Below are 25511 nucleotides of genomic sequence, written 5' to 3' on the forward strand. Positions count from 1 at the left end.
GGGGGAAATGACCATAAGGGGGCAGAGTAGATCCCCCTGACCCTCTAGGTTTGATTGGGGGTCATAAAAGGGGCCCGCGGGGCAAATTAAAAAAAAAAAAAATTCAATTTGCGCGGGGGGAGCACCCGGTACGTCCACCGGGGAGCGGACCGGGGAGCGTACCATGGGAAAAAAAGAATGATAGAGTTTTCAAGAAATGTAGCATTTTTTTATAAATTGGAGGTAGTTCTAAAAAGAACTGTTTTTTTTCTTTTTGTTGTTTTATATATTTTTTGAATATTTTTTACTTTTTTTGACTTTTCTGAACATTTTTTATTTTTTTTGTATTTTTTAAGGTGAGAAACAAAAAACAGGGAATTCTAAAGGGCTCAACAGGAGAAAAAAAAAGCGGAAAAAATTAGTTTGTCCACAAAAAATACAAACCATTTTAAAATTGGAAAAGTTTGTTTGTATAGTGGAGCACATCTCCCTAACTTCCGGTCCCGATGGAGTGGAAACATTAGTTTGGGAGGTGCTGGCAGAAGATTTGACAGGGTTTCTGGCCAGTTCCCTGACCTCTGCCCTAGCATAGTTATTTGGATGCTTTCGTAGCATATGTCTGATCATCGTGCGGTTGCCGAAGGAGTATTTTTTGTTGGGATTCCCCCTTGACAGCTCCTGATGACATATTAAGCAGGTTGCCTTAGGCGCATTTTTTTGTCGTTGGGGATTGAAAAAAATTGCCAGATGATGTGGTCTTTCGGTTTGTAGGTAATATTGTCCTCTCGGACGAATCTCCTCTCCTCCTCCTCTTCATCCTCCTCCTCTTCTTGATCTCCACCACTGTGAAGTTGTGGTGGTCCTTGTGGTGGTGGTGGTGGTGGAGGTGGTGGTCCAGAAGATCCAGCAGCTGCAGCTAATGTAGCCATTTTCAACTGAAATAACTGCAGGTCTACCTCTCTCAAAGCAGAAAGTTAGAATGAGGAAAAAAGGTGGGGTCTTTCATCATTTGGAAAAGAAAACTGTTCTGAACCAATAAAAAGTGTTACTTTCAGGTCACATGACCCGACGCGCTTATGCTACACGCCCAGGGGCGCGCCGCGTAAGCGCGTCAGATGCTTACGTTGCGCGATTGTATTTGCTCGAGTGCTTCCGGGTGAGCTTACGCCGTGCGTATCACGCGGACGCGGCTACGCGATACGTCACGATCATGTTTTCGTTCGCAACATTGGCGCTAACGGGACGCTTCCCGGTTCGCGCATCGGGGCGCTTCAAAACACTGCGCTTTCCGGGGGGCACTCACCAGGGCGCGCACCGGGAGCGCTCCAGGGCAAAAAAAAAAAAACAATATACATTTAAAAAATTGTTTTAAATAGAAATATAATATAGGATTCATTTTCTAAAATATTACATTTCATAGCTATAGACATTTGCTATTAACAACATTTTGAAATTCAAATAAAAAATTATAGGTTTGGGGCCTTATATATAGTTAGGAATTAGCATTTAAAAAACCTATGAAATTCACTGAAAAAACCATAGGTTTCAGACCAGTTATAGTTAGGAATTAGCATTTAAAAAACCTATGAAATTCACTGAAAAAACCATAGGTTTCACACCAGTTATAGTTAGGAATAAGCATTTAACCTCTTGGCTGCTAAGGCATTATTTGAGTTTCTATTTAATTTCCATTGAAATCAATGGAAAGTCCATGACGAGTTACCCTTGTCATTAGCGCTGAAGTGGTTAAAAAAACCTATTAAATTCACTGAAAAAAACATAGGTTTCACACCAGTTATAGTTAGCTGGAAATTTTACTGACATAAAACGATTGAAATTCCACGTTATAGTTAGTTGGACTCACTATAACTTGCGCGTGTAATGCACTGCGCGTGTATTGCACTGCTGATGACGTCACATATTACATCACTCATGACATGGTCAGTGACATCCCTCATGACATCACTGATGACACCATCCTTGTGACAGAGTGACAGACCTCCTTTCACTGTAACCCTTGAAACACATTCAAAAATAGAAACTAAAATTTTCATAAAAAAGAGATACCCATACCAGTTACAACAACTAATTCAGTAATTCCACCATTTAAATACACATCCACTAATTCACCAACAGTTCTATATAGTCACTCATACATATACTCACTCATCATATGTAGTGATACACCTATACATCCTGTAACAGTCTTCCAAAAGTTGCTCACACACATACTCACACATGCAAATAAACTATTGAACATCCATTTATTTGCATATACAGCTATACACACACTACCACCTTACTTCTAAGGAAACTTACACATACGTACTCTCTTAAACAATCACTTATAGAAACACATACTTATTTAAACACGAACTCTTACAATCTCTCACTCTCACATATACTCACTTATATACATCAATACTCACATATACTAGATTAAAACATATGTAGTTACTGATAAAGACACTAGTGAGTCAGTCATTCACTCACTAACACACACATATACACACTCATCCATCCATACAGTCCTGCACATATGCCGTCTTCCAAACACACACAAACAGTGAGTCAGTCATTGATGTATCTATGTGCTAAGTAATACCCCCACCAAACCATACAGACACTCATACTGATACTAAAAAAAACATCTAATAACCCATATAGACACACATGTAGCTACTCACCAACCCATGCAGCCACTTATACACAAAGTGAAACACTGATACAAACATTTAAACATTTAAACAATATTCGCTAATATATGTATTCACTAAAATACACTGAATAAGTCAGTTAACCAATCAATTTTTTTTTTTAAAACATCCATTAAGACACTTATTTAAACATGTATTCTTCCATCGACCTTTACATATACATATATAAAACATTTATTTTTCAGAAAGACACACATTCACTGGATGGTGTCATCAGTGATGTCATGAGTGATGTCACTGACCATGTCATGAGTGATGTAATATGTGACGTCATCAGCAGTGCATTACACGCACAAGTTATAGTGAGTCCAACTAACTATAACGTGGAATTTCAATGGTTTTATGTCAGTAAAATTTCCAGCTAACTATAACTGGTGTGAAACCTATGGTTTTTTCAGTGAATTTAATAGGTCTTTTTAAATGCTAATTCCTAACTATAACTGGTGTGAAACCTATGGTTTTTTCAGTGAATTTCATAGGTTTTTTAAATATATATATATATATATATTACCTACTGGCGATAGCCAGTAGGTATATATAGTTAGGATTTTTTTCCTATGAGACTTTTGAAAATTCTATGTCTAATAACTTTGGCGTTTGTGGACGGAATCGGCTGAAATTTTCAGGAAAATGGCACATTTTGTTTCTGAGCAGCTCCTGAAAATTTGGGGGGGGTTCGTCAAGGGGGGGCCGAGAAAAAAGGGGGGTCCCAAAACGCGTTTTTCCCATGTTAATTTCCATAGGGCGGTTGGACTCACTTTTAGCCCGAACGGCTGAATGGATTTCCACGAAACTTGGCAAAATTGTAGGGACTGTTAGCCCGATGTGCCTTTGCTAGGTCTCAATATATGTGCTTCAGTGGATTTTGAGAAATTAACGTTTAAATCAAGATATATATCTGTAACAGCGCTCCGGGCAGCGCTCCGGTTCGCGAACTTTTCGCGTATCGGAACTTTGCAAAGCGAAGCTGATTGGCTCTCCGGTGTCTGTCAACATTCTAAACAGTCCGGTGCGGCCGCCATCTTGTCTCTCGGTAGGATCGAGAGACAAGAGGAGGCCAAAACAAAGGGGGAAATGAAGGAAAGGGGGCAAGGTAGACCCCTCCTGACCCCCTGGGATTGATGAGGGGGATATTATAGAGCCACGCCGGGCCCAAAAAAAAAAAAAAAAACATCCGATTTTTTCGCCGTAGAGACGCGTCTTGGTTCGCGAACCGGGCAGCTAACCGGGCAGCTAACCGGGAAGCTAACCGTCAGTGTAACCAAAAAAAAAAAAAAAATCCGATTTTTTCGCCGTAGAGACGCGTCTTGGTTCGCGAACCGGGCAGCTAACCGGGCAGCTAACCGGGAAGCTAACCGGCAGTGTAACCCAAAAAAAAAATCAGATTTTTTCGCCGTAGAGACGCGTCTTGGTACGCGAACCGGGCAGCTAACCGGGCAGCTAACCGGGAAGCTAACCGGCAGTGTAACGGGAGTCTGAGGAGTAGCTGATTGGCTGTCAATATTGTAAACAGTCCGGAGCGGCCGCCATCTTGTCTCTCGGTAGGATCGAGAGACAAGAGGAGGCCAAAACAAAGGGGGAAATGAAGGAAAGAGGGCAAGGTAGACCCCTTCTGACCCCCTAGGATTTATGAGGGGGATATTATAAAACCACGTGGGGCCAAAAAAAACAAACAAAAAAATCCGATTTTTTCGCCGTAGAGACGCGTCTTGGTACGCGAACTGGGCAGCTAACCGGGCAGCTACCGGGAAGCTACCGGGAAGCTAATCGGCAGTGTAACGGGAGTCTGAGGAGAAGCTGATTGGCTGTTATCATTGTAAACAGTCTGGAGCGGCCGCCATCTTGTCTCTCTGTGGGATCGAGAGACAAGAGGTGGGAAAAAAAAAGGTGTAAATGAATGAAAGGGGTAAGGCAGACCCCTCCTGAACCCCTAGGATTGATGAGGGGGCTATTAAAGTTCCCTGGGGGGTGAAAAAAAAAAATTTGCGATTTTCGCGGTAAAGGTGCTTCCTGGTACGTTAACCGGGCAGCTAACCGGCAGCGTAACGGGAGTCCGACATATTGTGTTTTTTGAACGTTTGTGATATGTGCACGTGTGGATTTTGTCTAATTAAGGTTAAAAAATATATATATATCTTTAAGCGTGTTCTGGCGCGCTTACGTTTTGGGTTTGGTTTGCGCTGCAGAGACGATACGTCACGGTTATGCGATGCATCATGAGGCGTCTCACGGGCTACGTGATACGTCACTTAATAAAGAATATATTTTACAGCTATAGATATTAGCTTTTAAAAAACCAATGAAATTCACAGAAAAAACCATAGGTTATAGACCATATATAGTTAGGAATTTGCATTTACAAAACCTTGAAAATTCACTGAAAAAACCATAGGTTATAGACCATATATAGTTAGGGATTAGCATTTAAAAAACCTTATTTTATTTGCACAAAACCATTGAAATTCCATATATAGTTAGTTGCACTAACTATATATCGCGGACCCGCAATCCACTGCTAATGATGTCACATATTACATCATTCATGACATGGTCAGTGACATCACTGATGACATCACTGATGACAACACCCAGTGACTGTATGTTTCTGTAAAGTTAAAATATGTCTTACATATTGAAGAATGAGTGGATGTATAAGTGTCTGGATGAAGGATTTAGTAGGTGCATGACTGACTGTATGAGAGAATGATTAAATGTGTCTCACTGAGTGCATGGGTTAGTGATTAAAGTGTCTTAATTTGGCAATCAATATTTATGTTCTTCTGTAAACTGCTGCATGTTTAAATCAGTAGCTATATCAGTAACTATATGGGTTATTGAATGGTTGCCCAAGTATTTGTATGGGAGACTGAGTGTGTGTGTGGGTGGCTGGGAGGTGTATAACTCTGTGCATAGATGTGTGAGCGGTTGATTCCCTAGGTGTATGGGTTCAAAAGTGCATGTAGAAACAGCTGTATGGACAGTTGACTGTGTGCATGAGTATATTGGTGAGTGAATGGATATCTCAGTTCTACATGTCAAAGTAAGTACATATGTAAAGCACACTCCATGTGAGAGTTGACATATATAAATAACTGAACATAAGAGTCAGTGAATGTGAGAGTGGCTGTATGAATCATTGTGAACTTGTATCAAGGATTGTATAAGAGAGTAAATATGTGTTAGTATATGTTTGAATAAGTAAGGTGTGTATAACTGTATAGTTAAGGAAATGGAGATGTGATTGATTCTTTGCATGACTGAATAGGTGTGTGAGTAACTCCATGGATGTGTGACAGTCTGTGAGTGCCTGTTTACACTGAGTGTATCAAAGGTTATATTAGAGTCTGAAGATGTATTATCACATAAATGATATCATCAGTGATGTAATCAGTAATGTCAAATGAGATGTCAGTGATGTCATCAGTGATGTCATTTGAGATGTCATCAGTGATGTCATCAGTGATGTCATTTGAGATGTCATCAGTGATGTCATCAGTGATGTCACTGACCATGTCATGAATGATGTAATATGTGACATCATTAGCAGTGGATTGCGGGTCCGCGATATATAGTTAGTGCAACTAACTATATATGGAATTTCAATGGTTTTGTGCAAATAAAATAAGGTTTTTTAAATGCTAATCCCTAACTATATATGGTCTATAACCTATGGTTTTTTCAGTGAATATATATATATATATATATATATATATATATATATATATATATATATATATTCACTGAAAAAACCATAGGTTTCAGGCCTTATATAGTTAGGAATTAGCATTTTAAAAACCTTGCAAATTCACTTAAAAAGCCATAGGTTTCAGGCCTTATATAGTTAGGAATTCGCATTTAAAAAACCATTGAAATTGCTCCTATATAGTTAGTTGTACTAACTATATTTCACGCACCTGCAATCCACTGCTGATGATGTCACATATTACATCATTCATGACATGGTCAGTGACATCACTGATGACATCACTGATGACATCTCATTTGACATCACTGATGCATCACTGATGACATCATCCAGTGACTGTGTGTTTCTGTAAAGTTTAAATAGATTTTACATATTGAAGAATGAGTGGATGTATAATTGTCTGGATGAAGGATTTAGTAGGTGCGTGACTGACTGTATGAGTGAGTGATTAAATGTGTCTTACTAAATGCATGGGTTAGTGACTGAACTGTCTGAATGTGTGTATCAGTATGTTTGTTGTTGTGTAAGCTGCTGCATGTGTTGATCAGTAGCTATATGAGTGGCTATGGTTATTGATTGGTTGCCCAAGTATTTGAATGGGAGACTGAGTGTGTGTGTGGGTGGCTGGGAGGTGTGTGACTCTGTGCATAGATGTGTGAGCAGTTGATTCACTAGGTGTACGAGTTCAAGAGTGCATTTGGAAACAGCTATATGGGCGGTTGACTGTGTGCATGGGTGTGTTGGTGAGTGAATGGATATCTCAGTGCTACATGTGAAAGTAAGTACATATGTAAAACACAGTGCATGTGAGAGTTGGCATATATAAATGACTATACATGAGAGCCAGTGAATGTGCGGGTGGCTATATGGATCATTGTGTCTTGTATCAGTGATTGTATAAGAGAGTAAGTATGTGTTAGTATATGTTTGAATAAGTAAGGTGTTGTGTGTATAACTGTATAGTTGAGGAAATGGAAGTGTGATTGATTCTTTGCATGACTGACTAGGTGTGTGAGTAACTCCATGGATGAGGGGCAGTGTGTGAGTGTCTGTATAGGTGTATGAGTGCATATGATAGTGTTGTATTGATGAGTGACTGTATGTATGAGTGATTCTATGAGTGAATGAGTGAATGTGTGTGTAGACCTAGGAATCAGTGAGTGTGCATGTAGTAACTGGTATTGGTGTGTCAATGGTTTCAAGAATGGTAGCCTGTATTTAACACTGGGTGTATCAAAGGTTATATAAGAGTGTGAGGAGGTGCATCGTATTATCACATGAATGATATCATCAGTGGTGAGATCAGTTATGTCAAATGAGATGTCATCAGTGATGTCACCTATGGTTTTTTAAGTGAATTTGCAAGGTTTTTTAAATGCTAATTCCTAACTATATAAGGCTTGAAACCAATGGTTTTTTCATTGATTTTGCAATGTTTTTTAAATGCTAATTCCTAACTATAACAGGCGTGAAACCTATATTTTTTTTAAATAAATTTCTAAGGTTTTGTAAATGCTAATTCTATTAGCGGATAACGTTTATATATGTTATTATCCTTCTGGGACCACCTGAGCAGCCATCTTGTTCCTCAGGAGAAGTGAGCCACAAGAGAGCACAAAACAAGAGTGGAAAACGCGAAAAGGGGGCAGGGTTGAGACCCCTTGACCCACTAGCCCTTCTCAAGGGGTCCCAGAACAACCACCAAGTGCAAAAAATGTATTTTTATTTGTTAAATCGCGGGGTACGTGCACGGTACGCGTACCCTACGCGTACGGTGCGCGTACCCCGTGATCTTTTTTTTTTGCCCTTGGGGATCCTTTTGGGACCCCCTGAGAAGGGCTAGAGGGTTGGGGGGTCTCTATCCTGCCCCCTTTTTGTGTTTTCCACTCTTGTTTTGGGCTCTCTTGTGCCTCAATTCTCCAGAAAAACAAGATGGTGGCCAACACTTCCTGGTTTGGACAGTTTGGAATGTTGACAGTCGACTGCCAGCCAATCAGAAACTCGCTTGCGCACGTAAGGGTACGGGCACATACGCGTACGGTAGGCGTACCGTACACGTACGGTGCGCGTACGGTGAGCGCATATAGATATATAATTTGATCAAATTAAATTTTCTCAACAACTACTGGAGGGATTTTCACCAAATATAGAAAAGGCACTACTGCATACTTGTCCCTACCATTTTGCCAAGTTTGGTGTAATTCCGTTCAGCCGTTCGGGCTGTAGCAGTGTCTAAAGGTCCCTATGGAAATTAACATGGGGAAAACACGTTTTGGGACCCCCCTTTCGGCCTCCGCTTGACGAATCCCCCCGAAACTTTTAGGGAAGGAGCGGAGCGGAGCTGGCCGAAATTCTGTAAAATTACACACAGATTCCTCAATCGGCGCCAAAGTTATTCCCAATAGAATGTTGAGCGCATATAGATATATAATTTGCTCAAATTCTTTTTCTCAACAAATACTGGAGGGATTTTCACCAAATATAGAAAAGGCACTACTGCATACCTGTCCCTACCATTTTGCCAAGTTTGGTATAATTCCGTTCAGCCGTTCGAGCTGTAGCCTTGTCAGAATGTCCCTATGGAAATTAACATGGGGAATACACGTTTTGGGACCCCCCTTTTTTCTCGGCCCCCGCTTGACGAATCCCCCCCGAAACTTTCAGGGAAGGAGCGGAGCGCAGCGAGGCAAATTTAAGGAAAATTACAGGCAGATCCCTCAATCGGCGCCAAAGTTATTCCCATTACAATGTTCGGAATTTCCTATGGTAACTAGGTCCTAACTATATATACCTACTGGCGACCGCCAGTAGGTAATATATATATACACGACAATCCAATCCACAGGAAGGATAGGCGGCACACCAGTCAAATGTCAACTAGTTTATTCCGAGTGAAAAATGTTTTTTTCACTCGGATAAAACTATTTGACACTTGACTGGTGTGCCGCCTATCCTTTCTGTGGATTGAATTATCGTTCATCTTTGGGGTGGCTGCCAACCCTGGCTGGCACTGACACTTCAAGGGCAGGCTATGCGAGCATTTGGTGACTCGTGTGTATATATATATATATATATATATATATATATATATATATATATATATATATATATATATATATATATACACATATATATTACCTACTGGCGGTCGCCAGTAGGTATATATAGTTAGGATTTTTTCTCGATGGGACTTTTGAAAATTCTATGTCTAATAACTTTGGCGTTTGTGGACGGAATCGGCTGAAATTGTCAGGAAAATGGCACATTCTGTTTCTGAGCAGCCCCTGAAAATTTGGAAGGGTTTCGTCAAGGGGGGGCCGAGAAAAAAGGGGGGTCCCAAAACACGTTTTTAACATTGAGTTTTCCATAGGGCGTTTGGCCTCACTTTTAGCTCGAACGGCTGAATGGATTTGCACGAAACTTGGCAAAATTGTAGGGACTGTTAGCCCGATGTGCCTTTACTGGGTCTCAATATATGTGCTCCAGTGGATTTTGAGAAATTAATGTTTTAAAAAACAGATATATCTGTGACAGCGTCCCGGGTAGCGCTCCGGTTCGCGAACTTTTCGCGTAACGGAGTTTTGCGAAGCGAAGCTGATTGGCTCTCCGGTGTCTGTCAACATTCTAAACAGTCCGGAGCGGCCGCCATCTTGTCTCTCGGTAGGATCGAGAGACAAGAGGAGGAGAAAAACGAAGGGGGAATTTAATGAAAGGGGGCAAGGTAGACCCCTCTTGACCCCCTAGGAATGATGTTGGAGTTATTAAAGGGTCCCGTGGGGCAATTAAAAAAAATTTGATTTTTCGCGGTAGAAGCGCTTTCCGGTTTGCGAACCGGTAGCTAAACGGGAATTCGCCATTTTGTGTTTCGGTTTAATTAAATTACAAGATGGAGGAAAAACAATGTGAGAAATGGGTATAAGGGGGTACGGGAGACGTATCCTGACCCCCTATGTTTTCTGAGGGTGGCTGAGGATGCTCATATATGTTGATACATGTCTTCCAGCGGCTGCGCTTGAGCGTTTTTTTTTTTGTTTGTTTTGCTGCGTGACGTCTGTTAACGTTCGATTCGAAGGAAATCAGGAAGTGTTGACCGCCATTTTGACACTGCGAGTAAATATATTGTTAAAAATAATTGTTATAAATTAATCCGTATTGAAAAACAGTGTCTGCGCCATCTTGCTTTTTTTCCAATGGCACACTTTTGTCGTGCACGGCAGCCATTTTAAATGCCTTGACCAGACCCACTCTCTGCACGCCGCCGATCGTGACGTCTGTTAACGTTCGATTCGAAGGAAATCAGGAAATGTTGACCGCCATTTTGACACTGCGAGGAAATATATTGTTAAAAATAATTGTTATAAATTAATTCGTATTGATAAACATTGTCTGCGCCATCTTGCTTTTTTTCCAATGCCACACTTTTGTCGTGCACGGCAGCCATTTTAGATGCCTTGACCAGACCCACTCTCTGCACGCCGCCGATCCTCAGCATGGCTCCCCACCCTCGCAAGCATCTCCCCCACGCACTGGTCCCCCCCGCTCTCTGTCTTATGCATGGGCCATAAACCTCCCCCATCTGCGCTGCTCTTCCCTGAGAATCACACCCTGTGCCCGCCCGACACCTTCCTTTCACCCTATTCACTACCGCACCCTCAGACACTCTTCTTCCTCTGTGTCTGATTGTCCAGGCCAGTCCCAGGCTATCACCTAGCCATGCGGATGTAGTTTATGGCCCCAACTGTAAAGAATCACCCCTCTTCAAAGGAGTTACAGTAGATCAAGGCCCCCACCCGATGTGATCCGTCACACCACACTCGTTCCTACTATCTGATAACGATCCTGTATTGTGATTGGGGAGGGGATTCTCACTGTGAGGGTGTGTGGGACCGAGCCTGAAGCGGAAGATTCCAGGGATGCCTTTTTGTACATCAAAGTCTTCACAATTATGTGTCACATTAAAAATATACAGCACTCCAACAAAGTAGTAGGATTATAACACTTTAATAACTTATAAATATATACAACGCACCATAAACAGTAAACACGTTAAAAAAAATTTTTTTAAACAGAAGCAACAATGGCCAGTAGTGGTCTGTTGTGCGAATAGTCCGAAGGCAGCACAACGCGCTGACATCTGGACGGCACCCAGGTGATGTACTTCACTTGCCGCACTGGTTTTGGCATCCTACAATGCTGCTCCGAAAAACGGCGTGGGCGCCCCTGGGGGGGGGAGGCGGCGTGAACGGGCCTCCCCAGGTGGAGGCTCGTTTGCTGTAGTGGGGCGCCCCTTTAGCGTTTCACTTGCCATTCAGCGGTTTTCCGCCCGCTTTTGCTGCACTGTGCCTCGTCAGTAGCGGTCTGTTGTGCGAATAGTCCGAAGGCAGCACAACGCGCTGAGATCTGGATGGCACCCAGGTGATGTCCTTTACTTGCCGCACTGGTTTTGGCATCCTACAATGCTGCTCCGAAAAACGGCGTCGGGCGCCCCGGGGGGGTGAGGGGGGGCGGCGTGAATGGGCCTCCCCAGGTGGAGGCTCGTCTGCTTTAGTGGGGCGCCCCTTTAGCGTTTCACTTGCCATTCAGCTGTTTACCGCCCACTCTTGCGGCTACAGCGTCTCGCTCACCATCTCGTTGAATTGCACCCACTCTTGCGGTGCAGCAATAGGCGGCTGCCACAGGACTCTTAAAATGGCGTCCGGCTCTTCGGATTTGGGCCTGGTCCACTAAAATGGCCCTGGGACACCTTGGAACTCAGACGCTTGTCTACTAGGGCTTGGGCCCCATTCTCGAAAGCGTCCCCTCAGCCTTGAAGATTCTACAAAAGTCTTGGGGGCCCCCGACTCCCGCAGGCTTCCGGTGGGGAGCGGCTGCCATGATTGCTTGCGGAATGGCCATGACAGAGCTACGAGATGGTGGTGCTCTCATGCTGATGCCAGCTTCAGTCTGAAACATCCAGAAACACTGTAGACTATCAATTCGATGAGTTCCGGTGGAGCCCCAACGTGACCCGGTAGGGAAGAACTTGCCCTCCCCTTTTTTGAGTGATGGTTCTTGTTGCCTGTCCCCTCTGTTGTTATCTAACGGAACCTTTTTTGATTGCCGAGTGAGAAAAAAAAAAGGTGGGTCTTTCATCGTTTGGGAAAAAAAAATGTTTTAATCCAATGAAAAGTGTTATTTTTAGGTCATATGATCAAGCCTTCCATCATTAGGAAACGAAAAGTAAAATGAACCAATGAAAAGTTTTATAAACAAGTCACATGACCTGTTATGCGGCTTTGGGCTATAAAAAGCATACAAAATCCTTTGGCCCATGAGGCGGCGTCAGTAGCGGGCTGATATGCGAATAGGCCGAAGGCAGCACAACGCGCCGAGATCCGGACGGCACCGAGGTGGTGTCCAGCAAGTTGCACTGGTGTGGCCATCCTACAATGCTGCGCCGAAAGACGGCGTGGGGTGCCCGGGGGGAGGCAGCGCGAACGGCCCTCTTCCGCATCCCCAGGTGGAGGCACCTCATCTGCAGTGCGGCGCCCCTTAGCGTTTCACACGCCATCCAGCAGAGTTGCGCCCGCACTTGCTGCTACAGTAGGCCGAAGGCAGCACAACGCGCCGAGATCCGGATGGCACCGAGGTGGTGTCCAGCAAGTTGCTGCACTGGTATGGCCATCCTACAATGCTGTGCCGAAAGACGGCGTGTCCAGCTGAGTTGCCGTCACTCTTGCTGCTACAGTAGGCCGAAGGCAGCACAACGCGCCGAGATCCGGATGGCACCGAGGTGGTGTCCAGCAAGTTGCCGCACTGGTATGGCCATCCTACAATGCTGCGCCGAAAGACGGCGTGTCCAGCTGAGTTGCCGTCACTCTTGCTGCTACAGTAGGCCGAAGGCAGCACAACGCGCCGAGATCCGGATGGCACCGAGGTGGTGTCCAGCAAGTTGCTGCACTGGTATGGCCATCCTACAATGCTGTGCCGAAAGACGGCGTGTCCAGCTGAGTTGCCGTCACTCTTGCTGCTACAGTAGGCCGAAGGCAGCACAACGCGCCGAGATCCGGATGGCACCGAGGTGGTGTCCAGCAAGTTGCCGCACTGGTATGGCCATCCTACAATGCTGCGCCGAAAGACGGCGTGTCCAGCTGAGTTGCGGTCACTCTTGCTGCTACAGTAGGCCGAAGGCAGCACAACGCGCCGAGATCCGGATGGCACCGAGGTGGTGTCCAGCAAGTTGCCGCACTGGTATGGCCATCCTACAATGCTGCACCGAAAGACGGCGTGGGGTGCCCGGAGGGGGGGAGAGGCGGCGTAAACGGACCTCTTCCGCCTCCCCAGGTGAAGGAACCTCATCTGCAGTGGGGCGCCTCTTAGCGTTTGACTCGCCTTCCAGCTGGGTTCCGCCCGCTCTTGCGGTACAGTGACTCGAACGCGCCGAGATCCGGATGGCACCGAGGTGGTGTCCAGCAAGTTTCACTGGTGTGGCCATCCTACAATGCTGCGCCGAAAGACGGCGTGGGGTGCCCGGGGGGGGGGGGAGGCAGCGCAAACGGGCCTCTCCCTCCTCCCACCTCATCTGCAGTGGGGTGCCTCTTAGCGTTTCACTCGCCTTTCAGCTGAGTTCCGCCCGCTTTTGCGGTACAGTGACTCACCCGCCATCTAGCTGAATTGCGGCTACTCTTGTGGTGCAGCGATAGCCGGCTGCAACGAGACTCTCAAAATGGCGGCCAGCTCTTTGGATTTGGGCCTGGTCCACTAAAATGGCTCTGGGACACCTTGGAACTCGGACGCTTGCCTGCTAGGGCATGGGCCCCATTCACGAAAGCGTCCCCTCTTTTGACTGATTGTTCTTGTTGCCTATCTCTTCTGTTGTCATTTAACGGAACCTTTTTGGACTGCCGAAAGGGGTTCTGGTCCGACCGCTGGTTGGTGGAGACATTTTGACTATATCCTGGACCTGCCCTGCCTCACCCAAAATAGCGCCGGTATAAATGGGACTCGTACCTCCTTGTTGTGTACTGGTTGCCCAACCTTGATATCACGAGATACGTATGCAGTTTTGAAGCACATGGCGGGCGGGGACGAGAATTGATTGAACATTTGGACATCCCTATTGATATTAAGTTCTGATGTGTTATTGATTACTGTACTATTGAAAGTTCGAATTAACGTCACCCATGGTACTTGCCCGCAAATGTATATCTAGATAATTTTATTGTAACTGGCCCTGTCGTACTTTAATTATAAAATTTACGTCCACCGATTCCGCAAATGTTAGACACCTTAGTTCTTGCAACCTAATGGGTCGCCCGTTACGTTGTTCTACAGTGTAAATGTCCCCTCATTATATACGATTCCAGTTTGATCCGTGGCCGGCCCACGTGGTTATAGGCCCGTATTTGTATACTGACATTTTCACAATAAAGGTTTTTAAAACAAAACATGGTAGTAGTACTTACATTGGTAAAGTTTTGAATAATAGCCACTGTTTTCGAATCAGTAAAAGGCAAGTGAAATAAAGCAGTCCAATTACATGACGGATAAAAGGTATAATACGCAGGAACGCAGTAAAGGTAAATGGTCAAGGGCTGTTGTGTTTTCTACTCCTGCAACATAAAGTGATCGATAAGAATCTGATATTCAGGCCTATCAGCGACTAAGACAGCAGGCCGAGCCTCTTTTGCTCAACGGCTCCCTCATGGGACGAAGAAACGCCCTTTTTCTCGAAAAAAGAATATATTTTACTTGCAGGACAGTTGTAAATTTTCCGGGAAAATACATTAGCCTGGAACATTATAACATATATGATATGTTTAAGAAAAAAAAATGTTCGAAAGCAATGAAAAGCGTTATTTTTAGGTCATATGACCAAGCCTTTCATCATTAGAATAACAAAAGTAAAATGAACCAATGAAAAGTTTTATTAACAAGTCACATGACCTGTTATGCTTACGTTACGCGCGGCGCGCCGCGCTCTGGATCGCTTCCGGGAAGCTGCGCCTCGCGCACCGGAGTACTTCCGGGTGCGCTAACGCGGCGCGTCATATGACGCATTACGCGACAACGCAGGTCCAGAATATAGTCAAAATGTCTCCACCAACCAGCGGTCGGAACACAACCCCTTTCAGTAGTCCAAAAAGTTCTGTTAAATGACAACAGAAGGGACAGGCAACAAGAACCTTCAGTCAAAGAGGGGAGGGCAAGTTCTTCTCTACCTGTTCACGTTGGGGCTCCACCGGAACTGATCGAATTTGGGCGGGGTGGGTTTCGGAGCCGAGCTGTCTTGCAGCCATCATGGCTTCGAGCTCAGTTCATCTCACTAGTTTCGTATTTCTTATGAGGGGTTGTTCCTAATGTTTCTATTTTAGCGAGGTCAAAAAGAGATCCCATTAGTGGCCTACTGATTTTGCTCGATTCCTTTTGTTTTTTTAAACGATTTTTCACTATCTGCAAAGACTAAACAGAGTATTGCAACTCTGTGCTTGTTTATTATTAGAGAATGAACCAAAGAGAACCAATTCTAAAACAATAAATGCTTGGATAACAATCAATCAAATGGAGAGAGAAGCAGGCGCGACGGATTACAACGGGGGCAAAGGCCTGCGTTACCTACCCTTCACTATCTGCAAAGAGAGAATACTCCTAAAAGAAAAAAAGGGGGGGAGCAGCGTTCAAAGCACATCAGCGTGCATGGACACGAAAATGTTTTTACCTACCACGTACTTGACATTTTAAAGCTTTTCATATTTGCTATTAAAAAACCATTGAAATTCACTGAAAAAAACATAGGTTATAGACCATTTATAGTTAGGAATTAGCATTTACAAAACCTTATTTTACTCACACAAAACCATTGAAATTTCATATATTGTTAGTTCCACTAACTATATATCGCGCACCCGCAATCCACTGCTGATCATGTCACATATTACATCATTCATGACATGGTCAGTGACATCACTAATGACATCACTGATGACATCTCAAATGACATCACTGATGACATCTCAAATGACATCACTGATGACATCATTCATGTGATAATACGATGAACCTCTTCAGACTCTAATATAACCTTAGATACACTCAGTGTAAACAGACACTCACAGACTGTCACTCATCCATGGAATTACTCACACACCTTGTCAGTCATGCAAAGAATCAATCACACCTCCATTTCCTCAACTATACAGTTATACACACCTTACTTATTCAAACATATTCTAACACATATTTACTCTCTTATACAATCACTGATACAAATTCACAATGATCCATACAGCCACTCACACATTCACTGGCTCTTATGCACAGTTATTTATATATGTCAACTCTCACATGTACTGTGTTTTACATATGTACTTACTTTGACATGTAGCACTGAGATATCCATTCACTCACCAATACACTCATGCACACAGTCAACCGCCCATAAAGCTGTTTCCACATGCATTTCTGAACCCATACATCTAGTGAATCAACTGCTCACACATCTATGCACAGAGTCACACACCTCCCAGCCACCCACACACACACACAGTCTCCCATACAAATACTTGGGCAACCAATTAATAACCCATATAGTTACTCATATAGCTACTGATTAACACATGCAGCAGTTTACAGAACAACAGACATAATGATGCACAAATTAAGACAGTTTAGTCACTAACCCATGCACTCAGTGAGACACATTTAATCACTTACTCATACAGTCAGTCATGCACCTACTAAATCCTTCATCCAGACACTTATACATCCACTCATTCATCAATATGTAAAACATATTTTAACTTTACAGAAACATACAGTCACTGGATGTTGTCATCAGTGATGTCATCAGTGATGTCATTTGAGATGTCATCAGTGATGTCATCAGTGAGGTCACTGACCATGTCATGAATGATGTAATATGTGACATGATCAGCAGTGGATTGCGGGTGCGCGATATATAGTTAGTGGAACTAACTATATATGAAATTTCAATGGTTTTGTGTGAGTAAAATAAGGTTTTGTAAATGCTAATTCCTAACTATATATGGTCTATAACCTATGGTTTTTTCAGTGAATATATATATATATATATACATGTACATATATATATATATATATATATATATATATATATATATATATATATATATATATATATATACACATGTACATGTATATACATGTACATATATTTATATATATATAAACAGCTTCAGAACACCAACCTGTTGCACACACGAGTGGGTGCACACAAAAACGGGGGTGTGCCCGAATATTAAATACGCTCCAAAATCCCAGGAAAATCACTCCTTAAGGAAAGTAGCACACACAGGGGAGGTTCCACAATTATTTAATAGGAGAACCAACAGCAACTGTTGCTGTTGGTTCTCCTATTAAATCATTGTGGAACCTCCCCTGTGTGTGCTACTTTCCTTAAGGAGTGATTTTCCTGGGATTTTGGAGCGTATATATATATATATATATATATATATATATATATATATATATAATATATATATATATATATATATATATATATATATATATATATATATATATATACATACATGTACATATATATCTATATCTATATCTATATATATATCTATATCTATATATATATATATCTATATATATATATATATATATATACACACATACACACATACACTTCTTGGTAACTGAAATACTCAAATTAAAATAGGTGATCTTGGTTTTGCACCCTAAAATTTCCTTTAATTGTATTTAGTTACCTTTGTAAAATGCTGTATTTTAGTGTGGGCAAGTTCACTTGTAGAGTTGAAGTTTCGTAGTTCTTGCCTGTGCAGTTGGCATGGTAACCAGGGTTGTTCAAACACTGAATATGCTGCCAATGCCTTTCTAGTGCATGCTGTTTTCTGATGGCCTGCCTAACTAATGTATTTCTTTGATTCAGTGGTGTCTTGCTGTTTTTCTATACCGTGGTTTGTTCTCGCAGAAGACTGCACTATTAAATACTGTCTCTACTTCTTTCTATTCATGTTTATTGATCCACTAGTAGTACACATCGCAAGAACGTTTGCTGTCAGAGATCAAGCACTGAAAGCAGGGGCACACCACATCTGTTATCGTTGCAGCCTGTGTAACCTAAACCTGATGCAGGAGCAAACGCGTCAAAACCCGAGTGATTACAAACGCTATTGGAGCAGACCCCAAAACCTCCTGATACTTTGAAAAAATGTAAACAAACCCGTATAAGCAATGGGAGTTTCGATTTAAGCAAAACATGTTGTACATGAGCTATTTATAAAGGCAGACCATATTTGTACAGAATACCTTAAAAGTAACCTCTATTCGGTCCATCTCTGTTAAGAGATAGAAATAGCTGTGTAAATCAAGTAAGTGATGTGATGAGGTATGAGGCAGGCCACAGGGCGGACTATTGCACAGGTTAGGGACAAGTGCCAGAATATAGCAGCTATATTTGAAAACGGGCATCTTGAAAGTCTGCCCATTAACCGCAGTTCGTAGGGAGAAGGGAGCATAATGCGGCAAATACGTATTTGATGTGTTTCCAACTATGTGTACGATCTAAACGTGTTTGAGCTGCAGCAGGAATATCACAGCCTGGGGTAAAACCTTGGTCTCAAAGGACTGCTTACCTAGGAGTAAACAATGTAGGTCATTAAAATATGATGCAGATTCGTGACTAAAATATATTAAGACGTCTCTTTTCTACGTAATACAATTATTTTTTAACCCAGAGACGTATAGAAAATCCAATTCTGAAGCGCTTCTCAGTGACTCAGCAACGTTCATAAATGTAGTATTTTTATTTTTTCAAACACACTAAATAAACATTGTCTGCATTTTTCTGTGCCTGCATTTTTCTTTTGCTGCTCATTTCAGATATAATCATTTTTTTAGCACACAGGTCTTCAGTGGATCGAATACAAACAGCTTGAAGGTTTAATACTGTGCGTGCACAATGATTTGGCCAAAAGACTTAAGAAACTGTCTTTGTACTCCACATGAAAATGTTATGGGAGGCAGAAGGAAAATATTTTAGCATTCCTTAATAGGTGAGAATGCACAAGATATATGTAATATACAGTCAGTTGCAGTGTCCAGCTTCCTGTTATTTAGACACAACGAGGAGAATTGTTAGATACAGTAGCAGGCTTCATAATTATTAAGGGGCTCACGTAGCTGCAAGCCAATATCTCAAGATGGATTGAAATCTATTGTCCTGAATGCCTTGGCATCACTGCTCGAAATGTGTTACCAGTGTACCTTGAAATTGTCCATGTTACAAAAATAAACAATTACAGCTCACACCGTAGTAAAGTCTGCACCAATGAGATTTTCTGTAGCAAGATGAAAGAAAAAAAAGTAGTACCTACCCATTTTCGGCACCACTGACCACATATGGTTGTTTCTCAAAATCTCTTGCTTTCGCCAAAAACGTTACTGATGCAGTATGCCCACAAAGAATTGCTCTTGATGAAATCTAAAAAGTGAAAAGACAATTTTACGAAATTGGTATCAGGAAAAAAAATTGTTATGACTTCTAACTCCTACGGAGTCAATATAGTTTTCAACTTCATAAATGAAAGCAATTTCATATGTATTTTCTTGCACAGAATACAGCCAAGATCCCCACTTGAGACAGAGCACCTGTGGCTATTTCCATCGACAGTTTTTTTTCTTTGTAGTAAGGGATCACTTGACTTTATGTTATCGGTTTGGCCTTTGCCTTAATTGTTGTGAGGAGAGCTGGGGTAATGCCTAATAATATCAGGAACATTGAGTAAATGACTACACACATCAGTAGCCGCTCAGGAGATTTACCTTGTGCGGTACCCCCCCCCCCCTTTATTTAACCCAATGGGCCACGCCTGGCTCGCGGACGACGTGCCATACATGTATCCGGTTCTGGCACCGGAAAACAGGACCGCTGACTTGTTACATCCCTCCCCAACTTGGTCTTTAACAACAGTCCAATTTGGTTAACATGCAGTTCTAAAGCCTTTGGCTAGGCCAAGGGTTTGGCCTTAGACTGTAGCAGTGGGGTGGGCTGCGGATAGGTGGTTCACTACGCCAAGGTGTGATCAGTGGAGAGTCCTGTGATAGTCTCTGAGGCCCTTCTGGATCCGGGTCCACCGGGCGCTCACTGGCCAGTTGGTGGCTGCTCATGTTGGGTTACTGAGTGTCTCTGTGTTCTTGCTCGAAGAGAGATGGTGGAATTTCCTTGAACTATGAGACGATATGTGATTTCTTCATTTCCTTTTCAGGCTGTCACCATGGTGCCTCTGTTGGCAATGACTGCCCAAGTTTCTGGCTCGTGAGTGGTTCTTAACTTGCCACTTAAGAAGTGCTGTTCCTCCTAGCGGGATTGTCCTTGGGGATGCATGACGGCGCATGCTGGCTTTTTCATTCCACCACTCCCGGTGTGCTTGGCTGCCTTGAAGGTCATGAGGTGGAGGCGTCCAGCCCAGACAGATGGGCATCAGATCCCTCCATGGTCCGTTGAACAGTAGCGCCCATGCAGTTTGTAGTGTCATTCAGTGGGGGGTGATCCGGCATTCTCAGGAATAGGTTCAGGCGTTGTTCCAGGTCGAGTCAAACACATGGAGATGATGGATGGAGCGCAGGAACATTTCAGACACTCACCCCCAGTCACAGATTTTGGTTAAAACCATCCTCATTCTTCAGCTCACTTCGTCACCCCAGTTCAGACTCAGCCATGTGCAAATCAGTCTTGACCCTGTGCTTCATGCAAACAGTCCAGCCCGAACTGCCAAACCGAGTCTTCCCCGGACCGTAAACAAGCATCCTGGGACCGGTTTCGGGGTAACTTCACTCATCAGTCAGGCTAGCTTGAATATAGAGGCAAAGTGAGTAAGGGCATTCCACGAGGGCGATGCATAACATTTTGTTCACTGTGCGCATGAACCTCTCAATGTCGCCATTGGCCTGTGGCCATTGAGGGGTGATTTGGTGGTGGTGGATTCCTCGTTGGCTGAGGAACTCGACAAACTCAGCCCGATGGAGCCGGGCCCATTGTCACTCCGCATCTTGGCTGGAAATCAGAGGGTCAGAAATACTTTCTCGAGAACGGGTGTCACGTGAGTGAAGTCTGTCATCGGTATTACCTCCACTATCGGATACTTGGGATACGCATCCACTAAGACGAGCATGGCCTTTCCTCCAGGGAAACTTCTGAAGTCCATGCTTGGTTTTGACCATGGATTGGTGCAGGGTTCTTCCATTACCACTGGAGCCAGGCGTTCTGGTAGGCTTGTCAGCTGGCAGGCATGGCACCTGTGAGGTCCTACACTATCACCTCTAGCTCAGGAAACCATTCCTTTTCTCTCATCCGAGATTTCATCTTTGTAGTGCCCTGGTGTCCACCATGTGCTAGTTACGTAACTTGCTGCTTTAGTGTCTGTGGGATCACAAGGCGAGATTCTCACAAGAGTATTCCATCCTGATTAGTGTTCAGCTCGTTTCACACTTTCCACATCTCAGTTAGCTCTTCTTTGTCCTCAGAGGCCCAGTAGTTCGCCTGTCAGAGGAATTACCTCCACGATCCATTTTGGATGGCCTGGAGGGTTCATACATAGACTGGGTCAAGCTGGCTGCCATCTTGATGTCACCGAGAGTCCTCGCCTGGGGACATGCTGTTATTGAGATCATGCAGATGTGTTGTTCTGAGTCCTCAAGAAGTCCAGATTCCTCCGCTGGTGTGGGGTGTCAGGCATAAGAAGTCTGCTGAGTTCTTGGCCCCTGGGTGGTAGACTACCTCCATGTAGGAGTGTTACAGCTGAATGGACCATCTTTCTATTCGTGGTGGCAGGTGTGGAGCTGACCCTCTGAAGAGTAGGACCAATGGCTGATGGTCGGTCATGACTGTGAAGCTTTGACCGCTCAGGTACAAGTGGAAGTGCTTATACGCTCACTTGTTGGTGACGGCTTTGGGCTCGATCTGGGCATGCCTGGTTTCAGCTTGAGGGTTGCCCATCACCCGGGCTCCTGCTCTTAGGTTAGTACTGCTGCTAGCCGCACAGGGCTAGTGTATACGAGTAATTTTGGGCCCCTCACAGGGTCGAAATACACTAGTGTGGCTTCTCTGAGGAGGGCATTATAGATGCTCTGGAATGCCCCTTCTTCACATTGGCACCAGGTCCATTTGCCTTCTGCTTTTCTGAGGGCCCGTAACGTTTTAGCCAGGATTGCAAGGTATGGGATGAACTGGCCGCAGTAGGTAGCCATGCCGAGGAAGCTCCTTACTTTTGAGGGTGTGTTGGGGGCAGGCACACTTCTGATTGCTTGTGATTTGCAGGGGTCCACTTGGATGCCTTCCTGGTTGAATATGTACCCAAAGAACTCTAGTGAGGGCTGAAAGAATGAGCACTTGTCTTGTGTAACGTCACCCTGTGTTCACTGAGGTACCTTAGGGTGTCTTTCAGCTGCTTGTGGTGTTCCACAGCGGTGGCAGAGTGGATTAATAAGTCGCCGCTGACATTCAGGACACTGGGTAGGCCGAGAGCATCTCTTGTATGGTGCATTGGAAGACTTCAACAGCCGGTGTTTTGCCTAAGTTTAGGCACTTGTACTGCCGCAGCCCCAGGTGCTTACTGAACGTGGTGATGTAGTTGCTCTCCTTTGCCAGGTGTAGTGGTGATACCCGGTGTTGAGATCCAACTTGGAGAACCATCTTGATCCATCAACGTCTGTGATTATGTCATCCATGGTTGGCGTGATGTGTCATTCGCGTTTGATGGCGCGGTTGGGTATTCTCATGTCGATGCATGGCCGTATGGTCCCCGGCTGTTTAGGCTTCTTGGGGATCACCATAGGGGACACCCACGGTGTCGGCCTGTAGAATTTTTCAATCACGCCTTGCCTTTCTTGCTTTAGAACCTCCTACTCAAAGATGGGCCAGAGATGGAATGGGATGCGTTGGTGTCCTAGCACCACTGGGGCCACTGTTTTGTCGAGGTTCAGCTTGATGGGCAAGCACAATAGCTTGGGAAACTTGTCCACAATGTCATCAACTTGGTGCGTCCGGACACTCCTGGCAAAGGACACCAGCCCTAGGTTCTTGGCGGTGCAGCTGCCGATCATGGTTTATGATGTGGCCTGTCGTCATGACTTTCTGCTCTTCTGCTAGCACTGGTACTGACATTGTCCATTTTAGGGGTAGCAGGGATTGGCTGCCATAGGTGAAGATTTTGGTCCGGGACAGTGTGACAGGCAGATTTGGCTGGAGACCTTGGTACTGCTGGATGCCCATTACATCGACCAATGCTCCTGTGTCGATGATGGCCTTGACTTTTGATCCGGCTATCTTGACGATGCACGTGGGTTGAGGACTCCTACGGTGTTTGAGTTCTTGTGTGAAGGAGATGAGGAAGGTTCTTCCTCGCCTTTGTCATGGGATTAGTCTTCCAGTCTCTGGTACGTCCATCTGGCTCCTTTTGGTTCTTCATGTTGCAATACGTTTATGTAGGACAGCTGACGTACCGCTCTGAATACCAGCCTCTGTCCTCTGGTGTCCTTTCCCCAGGTGTTCTTCCTGCAGTCTGCAGCAAAGTGGTTAGGAATCCCACAGTTGGCACAGGTCCAGCCTTGAGCGGGGTACTCACTGGCTGTGTGCTCGTTGCGCCCACCGTAGCCGCACTTCGCCTCGGTGATTTTATTTTCTGTATGTGTCATTCCTCGTTCTCAAGCAGAGTGCATCAGCTCTTTCGGTCTTGACGCTTGCTGGCCTCTATTGGACTCTTGTGAGGGCTTAGTCCATCTCACTGGCCTGTGCTGTGGACAGGTCATGGGTTTGCGCCAGGATTAGGATGCTTTCCAGACCTATCTCCAGCTGGCACAAAATGAGGCCTCCGAGTGCTTTGTCCCGGCATCCTTGGATGACCTGTGCCCTGATTTCCTTCGGCTGGTTGTCTGACATTCAGGTGCTAGCCAGCTCACGCAGCCGTGTTTAGAATGCGTTGATGGATTCGCCTTCATGTTGATGTGCCTGCCGTAGTTCAAATCTTTCGAAGTCGGGGTTTAGCTGTGGGTCGAAATGAGCATCAAGTGCTTTTACGCCGATGTCATAGTCTGTGGCAATGTTCGTGTTGGGAAGATGCTTAAACAGTTTAAGGACTTCACCCTCAGCATAGTGAAGGAGTAATGACCTCTTGACGGCTCCATCAGTCTCTCTCGTTAAGACAAAATAGTTGTTTAGCCTTTTGATCCAGATTTTCCATGGTGGGGACGCTGTCACAGAGTCTTCTAGCTCACTGGATGGCGGTAGTACCCCAGTGAGGGTATGCTGTTCTAGGACCCTCTGCTGGGGCTGGACTTATCATCGGCCATGTGGCACTGTCTGTGGCTACTTCTCTACTTTGTCTTGTTTTGTTTTTTTCCTTTTATTTTCCTTCTCCTATTCTCTTTTCGTACTTCCTTTGTTGGTGGTGATAGTTGGCTATTTCTTCTTCTCCCTCTTTTGGTATATATTTTTTTCTTCTAGTGCCATGTGCTGCTGCACTGTCTCCTGTGCCAGTCTTCATCTTTTATGTGTTTTTTTTCTCTGTTGTGTTTTTTTTCCATTTCTCTTTTTCTGTCCTTATATTCTATCAGTCTGCTATCCAGGTGCAGCAGATTGGGAGCAGCATGGCCGGGTGTGCTCCAGTGATGATCTCATTCCCTCTCTCGTGAGGGAAGGGCGGCTGGAGGGAAACTCCTGGATGCGCACATGCAGCCCAGCAGTGGCGTGTGCAGCGTTTCTCTGAGTGGGGCGGTGCCAGTTACCGCTCCTCTGATGTGAGCTCTGGCCTTCAGTCTCAGCAGGGGGTGCTGCCTGAGATTGGGATGCCACCTTTCAAGAGCGCGCATCGCAGCCAGGACCAGGTACCTTCTGTGGCGGCGCAGTGTCTGTCAATCCTGCTGGGAGGGTGTTTGCCTCATGGTGTCGTCTGGACGGTTTGGCGGGGTGCGGGTCGCGACCCCCTCATCGCCAGTGTTGTGAGGAGAGATGGGGTAAAGCCTAATAATATCAGGAGCATTGAATAAATTACTACACACATCAGTGGCTGCTCGAAAGATGAACCTCGTGCGGTCCTCCCCTTTTATTTAAGGAAGACGTGCCATAC

The 25511-nt window shown here is 44.4% G+C and overlaps 1 protein-coding gene across 1 annotated transcript in view; it reads right to left on the reverse strand.

Moving 5' to 3' along the window:
- WDR72 (WD repeat domain 72) overlaps positions 1 to 25511 on the reverse strand; it is a 976411-nt gene that overhangs the window by 809866 nt on the left and 141034 nt on the right. The window contains exon 3 of the mRNA XM_086958315.1: positions 19764 to 19870. Coding sequence (XP_086814441.1) covers positions 19764 to 19870 — 107 coding nt within the window. The remainder of the gene's footprint in view (positions 1 to 19763; positions 19871 to 25511) is intronic.

Source organism: Lissotriton vulgaris, chromosome 2_1 (genome assembly GCF_964263255.1).
Source record: "Lissotriton vulgaris chromosome 2_1, aLisVul1.2, whole genome shotgun sequence".
NCBI lineage: Eukaryota > Metazoa > Chordata > Amphibia > Caudata > Salamandridae > Lissotriton > Lissotriton vulgaris.